This window comes from Gopherus evgoodei, chromosome 3 (genome assembly GCF_007399415.2).
Source record: "Gopherus evgoodei ecotype Sinaloan lineage chromosome 3, rGopEvg1_v1.p, whole genome shotgun sequence".
In the NCBI taxonomy this organism is placed as follows: domain Eukaryota; kingdom Metazoa; phylum Chordata; order Testudines; family Testudinidae; genus Gopherus; species Gopherus evgoodei.
Window position 1 is genome coordinate 158,740,116 of NC_044324.1, and position 19,261 is coordinate 158,759,376.

Here is a 19,261-nt window from a genome sequence, read left to right on the forward strand (position 1 = left end):
AAAATGGGTCTTACAACAGGAAGTATTGGGCAACCTTGATAGTAGTAGTGCCAAACCTTTCTTCTGCAATGATTTTTATAAATGTATTTTAAAAGCACCGATAATCGTTTTCCAGAATCTAAGCTTTCATTGTTTTAAAAACCAAGTTTGTAGACTGGCTCCAATGATTGCCTTAAAATGTGAACTAAATATAAACCGATGTAATAATGTCTGCCTAAGTCTGCAGAGAGCCTGAAAGGTTTGAATTTCTCTTTTCGTCTCCCAGGGATGTTAACTCAGAAACCTAACAATACTTTCAGTGTCAGCATAGCTAAGTATTTCATGGATGATCGCTTTAGCAGAAAGATCAAGCTAATGTACTACTTTTATTGTTAGGTGTTCCTGCATATGTTGGGCAGGGTTGGGTGGTTCTTCCTAATAAGGTTTCCTGGGATGAGGAGTGAAGAATTCAAGTCTTACTATGTCCCACATCTAGAGTCACCTTCTATCCTGCCAAAAATGTAGAGAGTGGGATAAAGCAAATGCAGCCCCTCCCCAATACCAAAAGCCTCGACTGCTTTGTGGGTGTCAAAAACAACTCCCATACAGTCCTGAATGCCAAAAGCCTCACCTGTCAGCTGTCAAACCCACATTCCTTCCATGACTTGTAGAAGGCCTGTGTTTCTTTTCAATACAGATATCTTCAGCCCAGTGAAAACTGAAAATTTTGAAAGAATAAAATCAATTAATTTTAATATTAATAAACAACAGGGAATTACTGGTCTGGTTGGACTGGTGTGGGGCCAATGAACTGAAAGTAGGAGACTAGTGTGGATAGAAATGTACATCATAATGAACTTCCTGATGCAACGCTCATTTGAGCTACCAGCTTTTGGTCACTAACCTTGTCTGTGCCCTGAATTGCAAATGGTAACGCTTTGTATGTACAAATAACTTTTATACTTGCATAATGAGAGCCTAGGTTAATGTCAGAACTGCTTGCTACAAGACCAGCAGAAAATGGACCTGTTAATTTTGTTACAACAAGGTCATTTGTGATACCTTTACCTACATAAAAACCTTCCTCCACAAGTAGTGATGTTGAAATCAAAAGAACAGTGTGTGGAATAAGATACTGCTACACAGTATGAATTAAGGATAACTTAATCTGACACAATTTTTTTTCCTTCCTAGAAAAATAGTGACCTTTTCTTTCATTGTTCTTATCCTGGCACTTTGAATGATGGAGGCTTTTTACGCTAGATATTAGAATCTGGAACAATTCCCCAGCTGATTATGAAATGTTGAAATCCAGTTTGATTTTTTTTTTTTTTTTTGTGGAAGTGTTTAACCAGCAAGGACCTCAGAAAATGTTTTATCAATGTATTTAGGACTCAGTATCTAAACCAGATTACTTGTTCTGAAATATAATAAAGTTTATCTTAAGTTGCTGCTTTTGGAAAAGTTACTGTTTGACCAACTCAGACATTAGCAAGAGCATTCACTTCTTTGGCTTTTCAAGACTAAATCTATACTGCACACCTCTTGTGATGGCATATAGGGTATGGGTAGTTGCATGCCACAGTGAAAATCATACTGCGACCACACTGTGGTGTGTAGCTACCTGTCAGTGAAAGGATCTGGCAGTGGGGTGGTATTGGGGGAGCGTTTCCCTGCTGCTGAAGTCTTTCCCTGTGCCAGGGAAAGACTCAGACAGCAGGTTGCTGAAAGAGTTTTCCCACTGCTGGAACCTTTCTCTGCGATGGGGAAAGCTTCAGCAGCAGGACACTACACTGATAAAAATAGCAGTATAGACAAGGGAGAGACACAGCTTGGTGAGTAGAGGCCCCTGTAGGGTACATACCCGCATACATACTCTCAGGGTTCAGGAGTGTCTTTACTCGCTTAAGCAGTACCTTAACATCTAATTATTGCACAAAAAAGGATTAGAGGTGTGTTTGTAGGTAATGCTAGTTGAAGCTTATCAACACAAGTTTGCTGCATTCAAAACAAGAAAACTAAACACATTAGTTGGGCAGTTTTCTCTCTCTAAAAATGTTAGGGTTTTTAAAAAAATTGTAATTAGTGGGAAAATTTAATATTGTAACATCATAGCTTTTGCAGCTATAAATCATTTTTAATTATCCAAAATTTTAATGTAGAAAATGTAATTTTGTACTGCAAAACACATTTTCTACCATTAACAATGATATTTATAGCCAGGACCCAAAAATGAACATAATTTTCTCACAAAATACAACAAAAGATGCAAACCTTTTTGAGTGTTGTTCACTTGCTTTTCTAAATGAGTGTGCATTGGTGCTGTTCACTGTAAGTGCAAACCTTGTGTGGAGAATGAAGCATTTCTCACATATTTTATACTTTTGTATATCCATAATCGTTAAAAAAAAAAAAAACTTTGGACAAAAACTGCTCCATATTTTGTTTGGAAGATATTACTTATAGTAATACAAAGTTGTATATGAATATCTAAATATCATCTAGACAGAGTCCCCACCTGATCCCAGCTCTTCTGAGAGCATGTCATGTGGAAAGGGAGGATAGTGGCCCTCCTGCAGCCCCTGGAAATAGTGTGTAACCTTCTTCCATCCACAGACCCCTATAAATGTTGAGCACCCCCTCCTCTGCCGGGCACCCCCCACCCACTGTACCTAGAGAATACCAGACACCCCATATCTGTCAGGTACCTCCTGCCCACTGGTCCTCCAAGAAAATTAGTCACCCCTCACCTACCATCTGTTCTCTCTGTGATAGCAATCCATTTTAGTTGCTGGAGTAGGCCTTTTCTGAGACACAGTTGAATTTCTCTGTCCTGTGTACTTAAATTGTGTGCAGAGAAGGCCTCATTTAAGCATCAGTTCACAGTGTGAACTGCTTCCACTTTTCATTGATCAAAATCGAAAAACTACATCTCGACTTTTTCAGAATATAAAAAAAAACCCATCCGTTTTAAAAAAGAAACAGAACAGGAGTGAGTTTGAATGTTTGCACTGTCCATGTTGTGCCATAGAAGTTGGCACCTGGGCTCACCAGATTAAAGAACATTTGGAAAGTAAACTACATTTAAGGCTAAGAGATGAAAGCAAAAACAGAAGTAAATGTACGTTGGAAGCAATATTCACATAGGCACGGAAGAAAAATCAAGATTGACATGACGTAATGAGAGAATTTCTCTGCGCCCTGTGCTTCTCAGGGCAATAGTTAGGCCTTGGTGATGGTGATGGTCTTTTGGGAGATTCTGTGTGAAAGTTCTGCCTGGCTGTGAAAATCCCTGCCAAATTCAATCAACCTGACCAAGTCATATTTGCTCTGCTCTGCCTCTTACTGCGTGAAAGTAACACAGGAAGTAAAGCTGAATGAAAAACCTGAATTGCTTTGTTTGTCTTGCCAAGGTCATCTACTGTGCATTGCTCTCTCATGCAGTAGGTATTCCAGAAATGGCTAATTTAAGGAGGTTAATAATTGAAGCGAGTGCTATTTTTTGGTATTCCAGTAAAATGAAAAATATCTTCTGTGATGTCTGGAAAGAGAACAAATTTGAATGCAGCCTTCCAATTGCCGTGGTACTGAAAAGATGGTGTAGTTGGTAGTTAGTTGTACAGAGTGTTCAGAAGGCATGGAGTATCCTCATTCAGCTGTAAGATTATGAAGAGTTCAGCAGTGCAAAAGCTGAAAATTCAAGCAGCTACTCAAGAAACTAGGCAAATCCTTTGCACAAAACTCAAATTTTGATGAAAACCCTTCAGTCATTGTATGAAATATAAAAGAAATTGGAATCTTGTTCTTCAGCAGACACAACGTTCTCTAAGACAGAAGCGTATGGCACTCTGGTCAACAGTGTCACTGCAGAACTTTGCACAAAAGCACATCTGGGGAGATTCTAGAAAAAAATAAATTTTCATGTCCATTTTCTCAGTCAGGGAGCAATAGTGAGAAAGGCTTTCCACAATTTTCATGCAGAACTATGTCACTCGTGTCCCCTGAGGCTTTTAAGAACGAATTAGCGTTCTGGAAAATTATTGTGCTGTTTGACCATCATTGTAGTAGTGTGGTCTCTGATAATATATTTAATGAAGAAAGGGCTAACCTGAAAAGCAAGCTCCATACTTACATGGTGATGCCTTCTCCAGCCAATGGTGGCACCACTCCATTTTGAATTCTGAAAAAATCACCACACCAACTTTCCAGATTTGAGCTATATTGCTTTCCTCATCCTCAGTGTCCTGCCTAGCTCAGATGACGTGGAAGGAATATTGTTCTAAATTCTGGTACATCCAAGACTGCAAGAGAACGAACTTTTGAACAGACATTTTGAAAAAAAAGCTGAAAACCTATTCTACCCAGAACTTTTGGAATTTACCCTGACACCCTTTATCTCAAGCATAACAACTGTAAATTGTTTTAAAAGAAAAAAATTAATCGTATCAGTAAACTTCTTTTGCTTTCACTACTTAGTTTTCTGTTTTTTCCCTCTCCCCTGTCCCCCAACGTTAACCCCAATAATTATCCAGAAAACTGAAGTTAATTTTCACCAATTTTTCAAATGCAATAAACACTAAAAAAAAAATTCTAAACAAAATAAAAACTGGAAGTGAAGGGCCTTACATATAGCGCAATCCCCTATAACACCAAGAAATGTATGGATTTGAGCATGGAGGAATCTTAACTAATTTCTTTTGGGCAGAACATACATACTGAATTCCCTTTCTCTTTGTTTTCTTTTCAGTTGGGTGTGTGGTTTTCTTTGGGCTGTGCCTATTTAGCTTTGGAAGGCTATGACGGTGCTGCCAAAGCATTTCAGCGCTGTGTGATGTTGGAACCTGAAGTATGTACAATTTATTGAAGATTTATTTTCGCTCATTTAATAGTTTGTGAAAGCAACCAGTAAACTCCCCCCCCAAAAAAAATGTGGTTCATGCCTTAGTTCTAATTGTTCAATTTTTACCCTATTCATAAAGGATGCATTTTCTCATTAAGCATCACAAAAATATTTGCTTGATACTTGACTTTTCTATTTTATACATATACATTCACACATCCACACATGGTAAAGTCCTTTATGGTGTCATATAACATTAAAATAAAGCAGATAATGCACAAGTTCTTTTTGATTAAAAAAATTTGACATGAAGGAGCATATTATTAAACAGATAATTTGTTAAAATGCTTAGTCCACTCTAGACTTTAAAAGAGCCTCCTGCATTCTTCAGTCAGCTGTGCTGCTTAATTAATCTTTCTGTGGAAGTGGCGAACTAATCTCAGTTAGAAACACTCACTAAAGAAATGGCAGATAATTGGCCTTTGGGACTAAATTTGAGATTGAACTCAGTCTCCCACAAACTGGGAGGTGTTTGGGATCCACCTTTACAGGTGTGCATCATGCAGGTGTGTGTCCACCATTGCCATGCTCACAGGATGCCAGCAGGATTATACTCCCTATGTTTTTTGTGTGTAAGTTATGTAGGGAAGAGTGCTTTGAGTTTGCACAAGGGTATGTTGGCCTGTACTGTTCTATCAGCAGGTCTGGCCTGAGGAGTAGAAACCTCTATCTCATCCTCCTTGCTTCAAGAGAAGTATCTTGATAGCATTCACTTATTTTTACTTTAAAAAAATAAATAAATAAATTTAAAAAACAAATTATCTCAGTGTAATCTGAAATATAACTCAGTCATGCATTTTTTTCTATCCATGAATATGAATTGTTAAACTGTAAATTAAAACCAACTTTTTATGGAAATCATTCCAACTTGTTTGGTACAGCTCAGTCCTGTCTGTATGCACAAGAATAGACCAGTTGATTTCCTAATGGCTTAAACGGAATTTATGCGAGTAGAGGATGCAGGATTGGGCTCTTAATCCTGGTCTACACCTAAAATTTAGGTTGACCTAGCTATGTTGTTCAGAGGTGTGAGAAATTTATATCCCCTGAGAGACTTAATTAGCTTGTTCTCAAGCCCCACTGTAGACACTGCTACGTCGATGGAAGAGTTCTTCTGTAGACCTAGATATCTCCACTCTGGTGGCTGATTTACTACAGCAACTGTAAAACCCTTTCCATATCTGTAGCAAGTGTCTTCAATACAATGCTACAACAGTGTAGCTGCAGCACTGCAGTTGTGCCACTATAGCACTTGTAGTGTAGACATACTCTTACTCACAGTAGGTGAAATTCACTCTGTGCAAAAGTCTATCACAAGGCCATTACACTAGTTAAGTCTAAACTAAGCCTGCAAAACACTGGGGCCTTCAGTGGTCCATAAGTCTGTTGCCCTCAGCCCCGAAGTTAATTTCGCTGAAATTTTCTGGTTCTGTTCTTGTTTTGGGTTTACACCATTGTCACTCCTCTGACTTCAGTGGAGTTACTCCAGGTTTTCATCAGTGTAAGTGAAAGCAGAATTAGACTCAATATGTTCAATGCCAGAACAGAATTAATTTAACCATTTCTCTTGTATTTCTGATTGTTGCTATCATTTTGTTTAGTTACCAGGCAAATTTTATATTTTTAATTAATGTTATTGCCACCTTAATATTTAATATGTATGTGCATTTATTAATGTATGTATATGATAAGGAAGATTGGTCATGTAAATCTATATTATTTTATGTTTTATTCAAATGATTTTTCCCAAATAAGTGGAATGTCTTTGATTTTGTTAAGTGCTTCCTCTGTTGTAATTGCAGAATGCTGAGGCCTGGAACAATTTATCAACTGCATATATCAGATTGAAACAGAAGTAAGTACTTCAAAAGGTTTAGAGAATACTGCTTCCAAAATAAATATTTCTGATTTCCTTTCTCCTAACACTGAGATATTATTCTCACAATGTGGTTTACTCATTAATGCTAGTCCTCTACCCTTCAGTCTAGTCTCCCTGTAGGTTTCCTACAGTGATACTAATTAGAAATTAATCATCTTTCAATTGGAGAAAAATATATTTAAATAGCTTTTTAAAGAGAGAAATAATTTGGAGCTGATATTTTCAAATTCATAATTCATCACTTATTATACACTAAGTACAAATGAATCAAAATTATTCATACTAGAAATGGAAATTAATTGGACTATGAAGCCAAAAAAGATGTGTCCATTTTAAAACAGAGGATATAGTAAACCTGTGTTGATTCATGCTATATTCAGCTCATGAGATCTGAAGGAACAAGAAGTAGTTTACTATTCATATCATAAAAGCAGATGGAGATTCATAATAGGCTGCTTGTTCTTTTCCCTCCAAAGTAACCATTAGTAGAGGAAACCCAGACTCAAAGCAGACTAATTTCTTATTTCTGTATTTTGACTTGTAATATTAAAGTTCCCTATAGATACCTTTTGGTAATATTCTTGCAAGGCCTTAATATTGAATAACAATTTAATTGAGATAATACTCTGTACTTGGACTGTGTCCCATTATATTTTCTACCAAAAAAGAATAACACTTTAGAATGAAAAGTAGAAGCATGAAAGTGTCAGTATATTGAAATTGCCAGGGTTTTGTTTTAAAAACTGACAGCGTGAACAATTTGTCGTTGCTGTCCCAGGGAGAAAGGATTTGAAAGTTGGCCAAAGACCACTGACTCAATATATATCACTAGAGCAATAATAGAGGAGGAATTATTGCAGGAAGGCCAACGACTCTGTCATCTTCACTAATGCCAACTGGTATCACTGAGAGAGAGAGAACGATATCTCAGAACACGTATGAGATAGTGAGCTATGTAATCAACTGGTTTGAGCAGAAGGGCATGAAAGAAAGGGATTCTCAGGCTGTCGTGTAAATTCTGAGCAACTAATCTTAACATTGCATCTGTTTTCAAAATATGTTCATGAATCATGTAGCCTTTAAGTAAATACAGAATGCTTTTAATATGTTATATGCTGAATCTTTTGTTTTTATTCTTAACTAGAATCCAAGCATTTCGCACTCTCCAAGAAGCTCTCAAGTGTAACTATGAACACTGGCAGATTTGGGAGAACTACCTTGTTACTAGTACAGACATTGGAGAGTTTTCAGAAGCAATTAAAGCTTATCATCGGCTCATGGATTTACAAGAAAAGTACAAAGATGTGCAGGTGGGACGGATTTCTTTTTGTGCTTTTTTACATGTTCATATATTTTCATTTTTCTTGTAGAAATTATTTGCATCAAGTACATTTCAATAACAGTAGCATACTTTACAGTGAAAGACATCCAGGCAAGTATGCTTCATTACGAGATTTTGATTGTAAAGAGAAATAATTTAAATTGGAGAGAAGACCAAAACAATACTCTGGATTCCAACATCCCCAGGCTTTGGGGAAGAATAAATTTAGAGTTTGCTGGTCAGGTCCTTCCCTTTATTGAACTGTTGAGGATTATTTCATTTTTCACACCCTTATGTATCTCACTGTAAACATTAATACAGATTGTTTTAAACCTTACAGCTGTAGTAAGGTTATGATTTTCCCCCATAAATTTGAAAATGTGTATCTTATACAACCAAACCTTTACAAATGAATTATATTTCATGTACTGAAAAATATGTAATTGCAGTATTAAACCTACATAATCCAGTACTATGAAAATATAATGGATGAACTTCATATGCCTTTCACTGTAGTAAATGAAAGCCAATATTTGTTTTTATGTATTAGATGTGCTTTATATCCCTGGCAAACTTTGAGTTTGATCAGGAGATATAAGAAATATACTGTACTATGACTGTCAAAGGCATCTCACTTGCTCTTTTTCTTTTTCAGTTTACTTTTTACTAAGAATGCCCAAGTATTAGTATTAATCACTTGTATAAAAACCACCATACACAAGGCAGCCTGTTGTTCCATATGAGCGAAATCAATCAAATTTGAGAGAGCTGAAATTGAAAAGGTTTTAAAGCTCTCTAGTATATTTCAATCACAAATCAATGTCTGTGGAAACATCTGTAGTTTTCCATGTGGTAAGAATTAGTCTATTGGCAGCTACAGTGCTGTCATTAGGAAGGAATCATGTTTATTCATGGGGACACAGTGTAGATTTTTCTGGTTAGGAAGTGCCTTTTTTAATTACTGATTCAAATAATAGTTACATTACACATTGCACTCCAGAAATGATCCTAATATCACTTTTGTTGGTCAGATTGTCATTAGCCTACAAGAAGTAAAATAACGTGAACAAATTTGCCTTTTCTGCTGTGACAGTTCACGTGTTCTGAGCTGGTATGTGCTCCTTTTATCATCAAGGGTGTTCTTTTAGGATTTTTTATTGGATATTCAGTTAAGCTTTTTGCATATTGCTTAGAATAATTTTCCACTTTTGTTGCATAATTCTCCTTTCTGTTCTATTTTTCCATACAGTTTTTAATCACACACTTTGTTTAGGACTGTATTGATGTTAAATGTCCTGAGTTTTTGTTTAAGATGTCCCGGTAGAGATGGACCTTAAAAAGCCTTCCAAGTTTCTGCATCTTCTCTTTAATATAGCTATATGCAATTAGAGGGATTTTCATACGTGGTTATGAATAAGCCCAAAATCAGATTAAGGATTCCAGGAAGGCTTGTATTAATAATTATTTAGGGAAGAACAGAATATTCTAGTAGCTAAAAATGAATAGATAAAACTAAACAGCTAAGTTATAGTTCTTAGATGAAACTCACCCTGTTCAATATTTCCAGAAAGTCAGTCCCCTAGACTATCTACCATCCCATCTTGCAGCCTGACTTCAGCATTAGTTCTTTTCCTTCCCTCTGATACTTCATCTCCCCTTCAATGGATTAGCAGCATACCTGATAATAGACACCTAAGTAAACCATACGCATGGCTAAGTGGAAGCTGATGTGTCTATCACGTGCCTCTTTCCATCCCAGTGCAACTTTATCTTCTTGCTAGATATATTCAGCAGCTCTGATGTTATTTTATTAACTGCTGAACTAGTTGACATGTCAAGAAAGAGAGGGGGAAGAACATAAAAACTTTGTTACCTAATACTGATTTAACCAATCTAAACTAAGAGGATGGATATACAAATAGTGCCCAACACATTAACAGTACAAGCCTTTGTGACTCATACATAAAAAATCACCCATCCTGTGCGTCATAGCCCATTGTTCTAGGATCCTCTGATACAAAAATAAATGTACCATATTAGTAGCATATAATGGAAGTAATTTAGAATATCCCTGGTTTTGTATGCTGGGGTCAGATTCTTAATATTATTTCACCATAGTATTCAAAGATGTTTTTAAACTAATACAATTTTATTAACTCTGTAAAGGAGTTTGTGATTGAATTATAATATGTTTTATATTTGTATGTTAGATCATTGCTTTTCTGTTTTGGATTGGTGACCACAAAATGTAATTGTGGAAAATTATGGTTCTGAGTTTATTCTAGTTATCTAATGATATCACAAACCCCTTCATGGCAGGAAATATGACAGGCGGTAGAATATTGTAAAGTTGAATGTATACACATATGGATGCTAGAGGAAAACTTCTAAAGGGAAAAGTATTAATAATCATTCTCATATACAGTAAAAATGATCTGAGGAAAAAACTGAGATGTGTCACGTTAACAATAATTGATCTTTGCATGGATCATGTGTCTAAGCTAACACTCTGGACTTTTTATGATGATGTTATTAAATAGATATATTGTTAAAAGTGAACAACACTGTCTTTTTATATCTAAGAAAACTCCCTCTCTTTCTCCTTAGCCTACAGATCCTTCTCAGCGTTGTGATATGAACACTTGCTTTAAAATGTAGACATTGTAAATGTATGTTAATCAGAAAAAAGTAGTTGGAACATATTGACGAGAGAGCCTGTGAAATCTGCATGATTGCTACCCAGACTATAACTTCTCTGTGGCTAAAAGGAGGGCTTCAGTCACTAGGCCTGTCAATCTTGGCACATAGATGTTAGATGATTGAAGGAAAAATATTGAAGGAGAGACTCCGGCAGCTTTTTAGAAGCCAATTGGCAAGTTTTTTAGGGTCATGCCTGTATGTGAGACAAACTACAGTTTAGCCAATATTATGTCACAATTCCCTTCCCCCCCCCCAAAAAAAAAAAAAAAAAAAAGACCTGGGAGCAGAATCTCAGCTGGTGTAAACTGTCTGTACACCGGCTGAGAATCTGCCTCCCTCCAATGATTTAACCTCTGGTGTGTATGGGAAAGTTATCCGGGGGCCTTCAAAAAGTGTTAATCACATAACTTTTTACAGAATGCAGATCACTGAAGCCAAGCAGTTGGTATTTATCTATAATGTTAATATGCTGAGGATAACAAAGACACTAGATGCTCCATTGATTGGTGGGATGTTTTGCAACATCGCTTTCAGAAGCAAAGCTACATACTGTACTGTTTGTGAATTCACTGTGCGCAGTTTAACGTGTATACAGGATCCCACACAGGAAACAGCGTAGAGTGAAGGTTCCTACTGCCTCTTCCCATTGTGTATTATCCTCATTTAACTGGCTCATGCTGCTAGAATGTTTTGTAATAAGAAGCAGAAGCAAAAGCTTTTTGTGCTTGTATTTCTGTAAGGACACTTTCCAACAGGGATTTTGAATGAGGAGGTGGGGGATTAACATTTTCAAGAGACATCTGTGCTCTCAAGCTGTTCATTAATGATCACTTCCTTGATTTTAAGCTTTAATTTGGGAAGGTATTTGCAGTGAGTGTATTTACAAAAAGCTGCCTTACAGAGTGCTGCCTTATTGTGAGAGGCCTGTTATCTGAAGGTTCTTTTCTCACTTGAGCTCTGTCAGCTTTGATTAGCATCAGTGCAGCTTTTGGACATGTTTTGACTAGTTGAATTTTTATATGAAAGGAGCTGTTGTACAACATAGTAATTGTGAAATGAGGTAAACTAACATCAGTTAAGATGTTTTAGGGTAGATTTTTTTTCTTGTGTTTTTGTTTTGTTTTTAATAAATTAGTGTGGGTCACAAAAAATAGATACAAGAAAGGAGGTGGAATCCTGGTATAGTGGAGCACAGTTAAACACACAGATGCTTTGTACAGTGGTCATATAAGGCATAGATTATTAAGCAGACATAATAAAATAAAAGCTGTTGCTTGCATAGGATCCTTTTTAACTTGACATCTATTGAATGTGGTGGAGTATTAGTGGATATGGTAATTTAACTTCCCTCAGAGGACATTTAAATAAAAGTTTAACCATTAAAATTGTGTTCTGAAAGTAGAAAGTTGTGTCTTGATTGCTAACCCTGTTTTGGTGTTTAGATACAATTAACTTGCAGTTCTAACAAAAATATTTTTAACAGGCAATATAACCAAGACATGATTATGTTTTAGCCCCTTTTCAAGTAGAACCTATTATATAGTAGTATAATGTATTATTTATCTGTTTTATACTATTGAGTACGATATAGCAATAGAATATAGTGTTTTTACATTACAGAATAGTTTGGTAGACCTATTTTGTATTACCCATTTTAATTTTACTGTGCTACTGACCAGGAATTTGAAATACATAATTGAGAATCACTTGATTGCTGTTTGCTTTGACCAAACAGTCTAATGCAATTATACTGTTGAGAAAAATATTTGTAATAGAAACATTTAGCTGTTTCATGAAAAATAACTGTTTTTTGTTTGCTAGCTTAAAGTAAAATTGTTTGGAATGTGTAATATTATTGATTCTTATAAATAAAACAATTATTATGAATAGCACAGAATGTGTTTTTAATATCCTGTACCCATCTCCATTTTTAAGGGTTATAAGCTTTTCATATTTTTAGCATGATAGTGGTACATCAGTGAATCATTCTGAGTAGTCATAAATGTAACTTTCTAGCAGGATTAATATCTTGTATCCTAACTACAGTACGGATTTTATTATCTAAAAAGTGTCTTATTGTTAGGTAATGCCAATTAGCATTATTTCTTTGATATTTATGCTAAATGATTTATTAATACTATACAGGGGAAAAAAACTTAAAGAATGTTATTAAAGGCTGAAATGCCAAGCAGTAAAAAGTCAGAAAAAACCAAAATTAAGGTTGTCTACACAACATGCTCCCCGCACCCCCAATCCCACCCTTTTTTCCTACCTCTCTCTCAGCCTCAGTCTTCATCCTGGTCTACTGGTCTCCACCTCCCTAGTCCAACTCTTGTCCCATCTACGTTCAAATGAGGCAGCACCCCAGGTGTCACACTCCTTGGTGTGTCAGTCCAGCAGGGTGGCATTAGCAGCACAGGAAAGACAGGGCCCTTGCTCTCAACTCCTATGCCTGGCCTCCGCTCAGACTGCAGCACCCTAGAGCTACAAATGCAGAGAAAATCCTGCTCAGCCCTAGGCTGGAGTATGCTCAGTGCAGACAGAATCTTCAGGGAATTAAGCTGCAAAGCTCTAGAAAGTATCTGCTGAGCATGTGCAAACGTTGATTTTTCTAAGATTTATAACTTGGACAAATTGACAAGTTTTCACAGGTTGGGCAAAAGACACATCCCTGACACGAAGGTCATCCCTTGCCAAATTTCAAATCCCTGCTCCAAAGCATGAAGACAGTAGAGATTCTCAAAGAAAAGTTTTCCAGAATTTTTTAACATGAGCATAACCATGTATTTTCCCCTAACTTTGTTCTTGGAAATGGCTGCCCTGAATTTATTGAAATTTTCCAGTAAATTCAGCCTGAGGCAGACATCCAGCTTAGAAAATTTCAGCCAAAATGGTTAAAGTTCAGTTAAGTTCAGTTAAGTTCCAAGTACTTAAAAGCAGGGTCTTACAATGAGACGTGTCAGGCAACCATAATAATAGGTGGTGATCCAACTCCCACTTGTAATCTAAAATTGTATTTCTCACATGCAGCATCCTGCTCCTGGACCACTCCTAAAGCCCCCCTTCACTCCAGCTTTTTTTGGGAAAGCACAAAATTTCCACCACTGCTCACTGGAGGGAGGACAGAAGCCTCCTGCATACTTGCTCCACCCATAAAACTCCTTTGCAAAAAGTCTAGATGATGTTTAAATGGGTGAATTTCACTCATAATATACTTGTTGGTATCCCACATAATTGTATAAGAATATTTATGTAAGATTATTTTGCCATGTTTCTGTTATAAAGTCTTTGTAATTTACTAAATTATCAGTGAATATATACTGGCGTCCAAATGTTGCAGAGATATCAAAAGCCAAAACTTGTTTGTGTTTATCAGAATATAAATGAAAGATCCCTCTGACTGCTTTCTAAGGTGCTGAATATTCTGGTCAGGGCAGTGATGGATGGAATGGCTGATCGCAATGGAGAGGTGGCAACGGGATTGAAGGGGAAATTGCTGGAACTGTTTGGCAGAGTGACTTCAAGAATGACAGGTGATGCGGAAATCTGGAGACTGTATGCCAGACTCTGTGGAAACGGACACAGTGATAACCCTGGAGATACTGAAAAGGTAAATGTTGAGATGGTTTTTTGTTTTGTTTTTGTTTTCTAAAATGTTAGTTTGTTATAGCAATAGAAGGCTGTTATCCTCTAGTGGACCAGCTACTGTAGCAAGATACAGCACACATGCCATGCCACTGTTCCTGCATTTTGCTGCACGCATTCTGTCCTTTGGGGTTTTTTCCCTCCGCATATATATTTTCTTTAGGGGGGAGGAAGATTTTTAAATTTTCCATCAGTTTGTTTTTTTAAATATGCATAATTCTATCATTCTAAACTTGGACATTAATTTGCTTCAGAAGAAGAAATTTCCTATTACAGCATCTGTTGGTTACACTAGGTTCATATTCTGAAGGTTTTCTTTGCAACTCTACTGGCTAGAGATTTAATTCTAACTCAAAGCTTAGATTCTGGCAATAAGGCTGCAACCTCCAGAAAACAGTGGCTCACTGAGTCATCGTAAGTTACTAAACTCAATTTTGGGATCATAGTGTGGAAGCATATTTAGGGCTTGTCTACATTGCATTAATTCAGGAACAGCTAATCCTGAAATACTCCATGTAGACACATTCCAGAATAAGAATGCCTTGCTTCTGTTTAGCTTAAAGTGGGTTTACTTCCTCCACTTAATTCTTAATCTGTTGAAGTGTCAAGGCCTATGTACAGTTCTCTGTCCTAATAGAATATTAGCCTCTAATCCTTATGTCGTCCCCTTTCCCTCAGCCTCTCAGATCACAAATTGCGGCAAGAGTGATTGCATTTCCAAAATAACTGCTATACACCTGGAGCGCTTACTTTGTTATTCATGCTGGATGGTGCTTTGCAGTTTGGTATTAAGTTTCCAAAATTCACATACCCATGCAAACTCCCAAAATAGCTCCGGGTTATCAGATCTTCACTGAACCTGAAAACATAAAATGTCAGCATTCAGTATGTGTTTTCTAATGGTACTCCTTGGCCAGGGCAGAAATTGCTCAATATTCTGTGATAAGTACATGATGCAGATTGTTGGGCTTGTGGTTCACACATCCATGGTGGTGTACTTCTGGTCACTTTGTCCTTCCTCATTCTGTTCTCTTCAAACTCTCCACTGTGGACTTGCATGCTTTAGCCCTCACTTGCTTTTCCTCTGACTTTGATTTGTCTGATTCTCCCTCTCTCCTTTACATTTTTTTCCTTTATAGATGAACAAGGAACATGATTTTACCCTTTTTGTATTCAGAAGCGCAGAAGTTGCAATATCATGTAATGCATCCCTAAATACTAATCAGACACACAAAGTAACTCAGAGCTTGTCTACACTATAAATGTAGTCATGTCAGGGAGCCGGGTTACATCATGGTCTTCCCATAACCCAGTTACAAATGTGGTTTCACTGTGTAGAGGAGACAGGACTTTAACTATGTGTCATAACCACACTGGTTATGAAACATGGTTAAAATCTAGTCTACCGTGCAAATTGGAACCATATTTGTAAAAGTTAGGGTCCACTTTTGTCAGTTCCCTGACATGGCTGTATTTTAGTGTGGAGGGAGCATGAAAGAGAACTGAGAAACTGAAGTCTCTACATGCATAACTTGAATTAATTTACAGTATCAATTTATAAAACTTTTATTGTACAAAATTTGAAAGGCCACCAGTAAGCATTTCATCTCCTCACTGCCAAGAAGGTTTTCCTGTGCCTATTGGGCATTAAATCAAATTAGCTGTCTATGGCAGTTATTCAAAACCCATATAGTGTGAAAGAAGCAAAGAACTTGACTAGAATATAAAATAATGTTTGCAGTTTTTATAGCATCATAGATTATAAAGATGGGAAAAGGCCTATTAGATCATTTTGTCCCTCTCCCTGCAAATGCACATCTGTCCCCTTTGAACACAACACTAGAAAATGTTCTAGTTGAGGTTTAAAAGACTCAAGCAATGATGCTGCCAACAGTTCCCTTGGGAGAATACTCCACAGCCTCATACATCTGGCTGCTGTTAAGATTTTCCTGGTATTCAGACTAAATTTTTCCTTTCCTAATTTTCTCTCTCTGTTCTGGTGCTGGCTGGTGTCCAAAATAGTTGCTGAGGCGGCAGGTAATAATCTACCACACTCTCCTTCATGTTAATCAGTGTTTCAAAGTGAAATATAGAGACACTGGTAAGGAAGCATATTTTGGGGGAAGAACGTGGTTGATGGGGAAGTGGGAAGTAAAAGGTGCCAGTCCTGTACTTTCAGAATGAAAAACTTTCAGAAGGAAATGGTGGTATGAGAGAAAATATTTATCCCTCAGTCACTCATTCATTGTTCTCTCCTACTTCCAACCTCCACCCCTCTGATCTAGCTTTCAACTCAGCAAGTACACTCTCTCTCACACACACACCAATCTATTCACAACCTCCTTCACCAATTCATTCAGTTTTCTCCTCTGCTTAACCCAGTGCATCCCTCTCACTTCAGAACCTTCTCAAGCCTTCACAATTCTTTCCAATCCAACACCAACTCACACTTGCCCACAAGGCCAAGAACTCTTCCCATTTCCAACTAAGCTCTCCATGGCTCAGTACCCTCTCTCCCCAGATTCATCCAGGCTCAGAAAATACACACACACGCACAACCCTCCAGCCTCAGATCTTCTTCCCTTCCTGCCTGACACCCACGTACTCAACTCCTATTTGTTGGGTCTGGAAAATGAGATTGCAGCAAGGAAGCATTTGCAGGCAGCCCTATACGCTGCCTCTCAGGGACTAGCCCCACAGAAACCTGCATCCCCCATTGTGTGCCTCCTCTGTCTACTACCTGCAGTGGTACTGCAGGGCCAGAATTCCCTGATGATAGCCAGACGTATTGGGTCCTTCAGAGACTGGTAAGTTCCAGCTCCATCAGAGGCCCCCAGTGGCAGCAGGCAGTACAGCAGGTGGGGCTTGGTCCCCTTGGCATTTGATGACCAATCTTTGCTGCATTGCTTCTAATATCCATAGAATCATAGAAATGTAGGGCTGGAAGGAACCTTGAGAAGTCATCAAGTCCAGCCCCTTGGCGCTGTGGCAGGACCAAGTAAACCTAGACCATCCCTGACAGGTGATTGTCCAACTTGTTTTTAAAAGCTTCTAATGATGAAATTTTATATGACTTCAGATTTTTCCTCTCTCTCCTGTTTAGACTCTTCAGATGGTAGTACAGATGTCCCTCTTAGTCCATCATTTAGTCAAGTGATAGAACTTTAGCATCTTCAATTTTTTCATACAAAGTGTTTAATTTTTGTTTCAGTAACACTCCAGCCCCTGTGGGAAGGAAAAAATAGTAAGCAATTGTTAATTTTCTCCTTTTTAAATTTCTCCCACTCACAGACGTGTATCTTTTTTAGATTATTTTTCACCAGATGTATGAGCCTCTGCATTGACAAAATGCATCTCATTTTGTTTTTTTCTTTTTTCAGTGTATCTAATCTCTCTCCATCCCTTGGTGTTATTTCTCTTTCCTAATTTGTGTTCATAGCTTACTTCCAGTCTGTCATCTGCAAATTTCATTAATGTGCTGTTTATTCCTGTGGTACACGAAGGGCGGGGGAGTAGCTCCCTTTGATGAACACCCAGCCTGTGGACTTTCTTTTACCTGTGGGCTTGTTAATCCTTCACAGGTAAAGCAAGCAGAGAAAAGACTAGGAGGGATTTTACAGCTAACTGGCTGGCTGGGTGTCCATAGTTCCCTTTGATGGATACCCAGCCAGCCAGTTAGCTGTCAAATCCCTCTTGGTCTGTTCTCTTCTTGTTAACCTTTTACAGGGATTTTACAGCTAACTGGCTAGTTGGGTGTCCATCAAAGAGAGCTACTCCTCCCAACACACACATACACATTTCATGTATCATAATTCCCTTTTCCAGATAGTGAAGATGTTGAATATGACTAGATTCTTTTAGTACAGAACTGGATTCCTATTCCCCAACTTATGTTCCCATTTGTCTGGCAATAAATGGTCTTCATAAACTCATAGTAATCAGTGCTTATGGTTCTGTTACAATTTAGATATTTTCTTTCCCTTTATTTGTTCCATTATTATACTAAGGACAGAAATTGTATTGAAAGGGTGATGTGGCAAATTGCCGGCATTATTATGATGGGTCTCGCGCTTTCTCTTCTTTCGGGGGGGTTCAGGGCGCCATTTCTTGCCCCTAAATTGGAATATTAATTGCCCCACTAGTGTCCTAGAGGAGGGGAGTGGAGAGGGAGGGACCTAGGCCCGCCCTCTACTCCATGTCCCACCCCAGGGACCCTGAGGATAGTGGTGAACCACTTGAACTGACAGTTCCTTCCCCTGGGCTACTTCCCTGTCCTGCCCTTCCTCTGCACAGGCAGGTGCCCCTTACCCAGGGTCTAGGACTTCTTAGCCCACCGCAGCACTTCTCCAAACTGTCCTCTGCTCCAACACCAATCCTTTGTTCTCCTACTCCTACACCGTCTGATTGAAGCATGGGTTTTTATCATATGACTGACTGCAGTTGCTCTAATTGGCTTCAGGTGCTCTAATTGGCGTCAGGTGCTCTAGTTAATCTATGGCAAACTTTCTTCCCCTTACAGGGAATAAGGCACCCTTCTAACCCTCTCCTGCTGCCCCCTGACCATGCTGTATCTCAGTGGTTATTGCCAGAATCACTCTTCTTTCTTTTATACATTTGTTTAATAAACTGGTATCACATTTGTTTTTCATTATAAGTTTCCTGCTTACAAAAATTCTTCCTTGATTACTGTTTACATTCATTTTATATACTTCTGTTTGGTTTTGGGAATAAATGCAGTATCAAAGCAATAACTCAGTCTGAGAAAAATAATACTGGTAATATTTTTGGAAAAAAGCCATGTAGTATTTAACTATATGTTCCTTAGGTCCAGAACTGC

General features: G+C 37.8%; 1 protein-coding gene across 2 annotated transcripts in view; it reads left to right on the forward strand.

Moving 5' to 3' along the window:
• Window positions 1-19,261, forward strand: part of TTC27 (tetratricopeptide repeat domain 27) — a 196,778-nt gene that overhangs the window by 162,242 nt on the left and 15,275 nt on the right. For both annotated transcript variants that reach the window (XM_030557129.1, XM_030557130.1), the window contains exons 14-17: window positions 4,727-4,825; window positions 6,682-6,734; window positions 7,903-8,068; window positions 14,192-14,389. In XM_030557129.1, coding sequence (XP_030412989.1) covers window positions 4,727-4,825; window positions 6,682-6,734; window positions 7,903-8,068; window positions 14,192-14,389 — 516 coding nt within the window. The remainder of the gene's footprint in view (window positions 1-4,726; window positions 4,826-6,681; window positions 6,735-7,902; window positions 8,069-14,191; window positions 14,390-19,261) is intronic.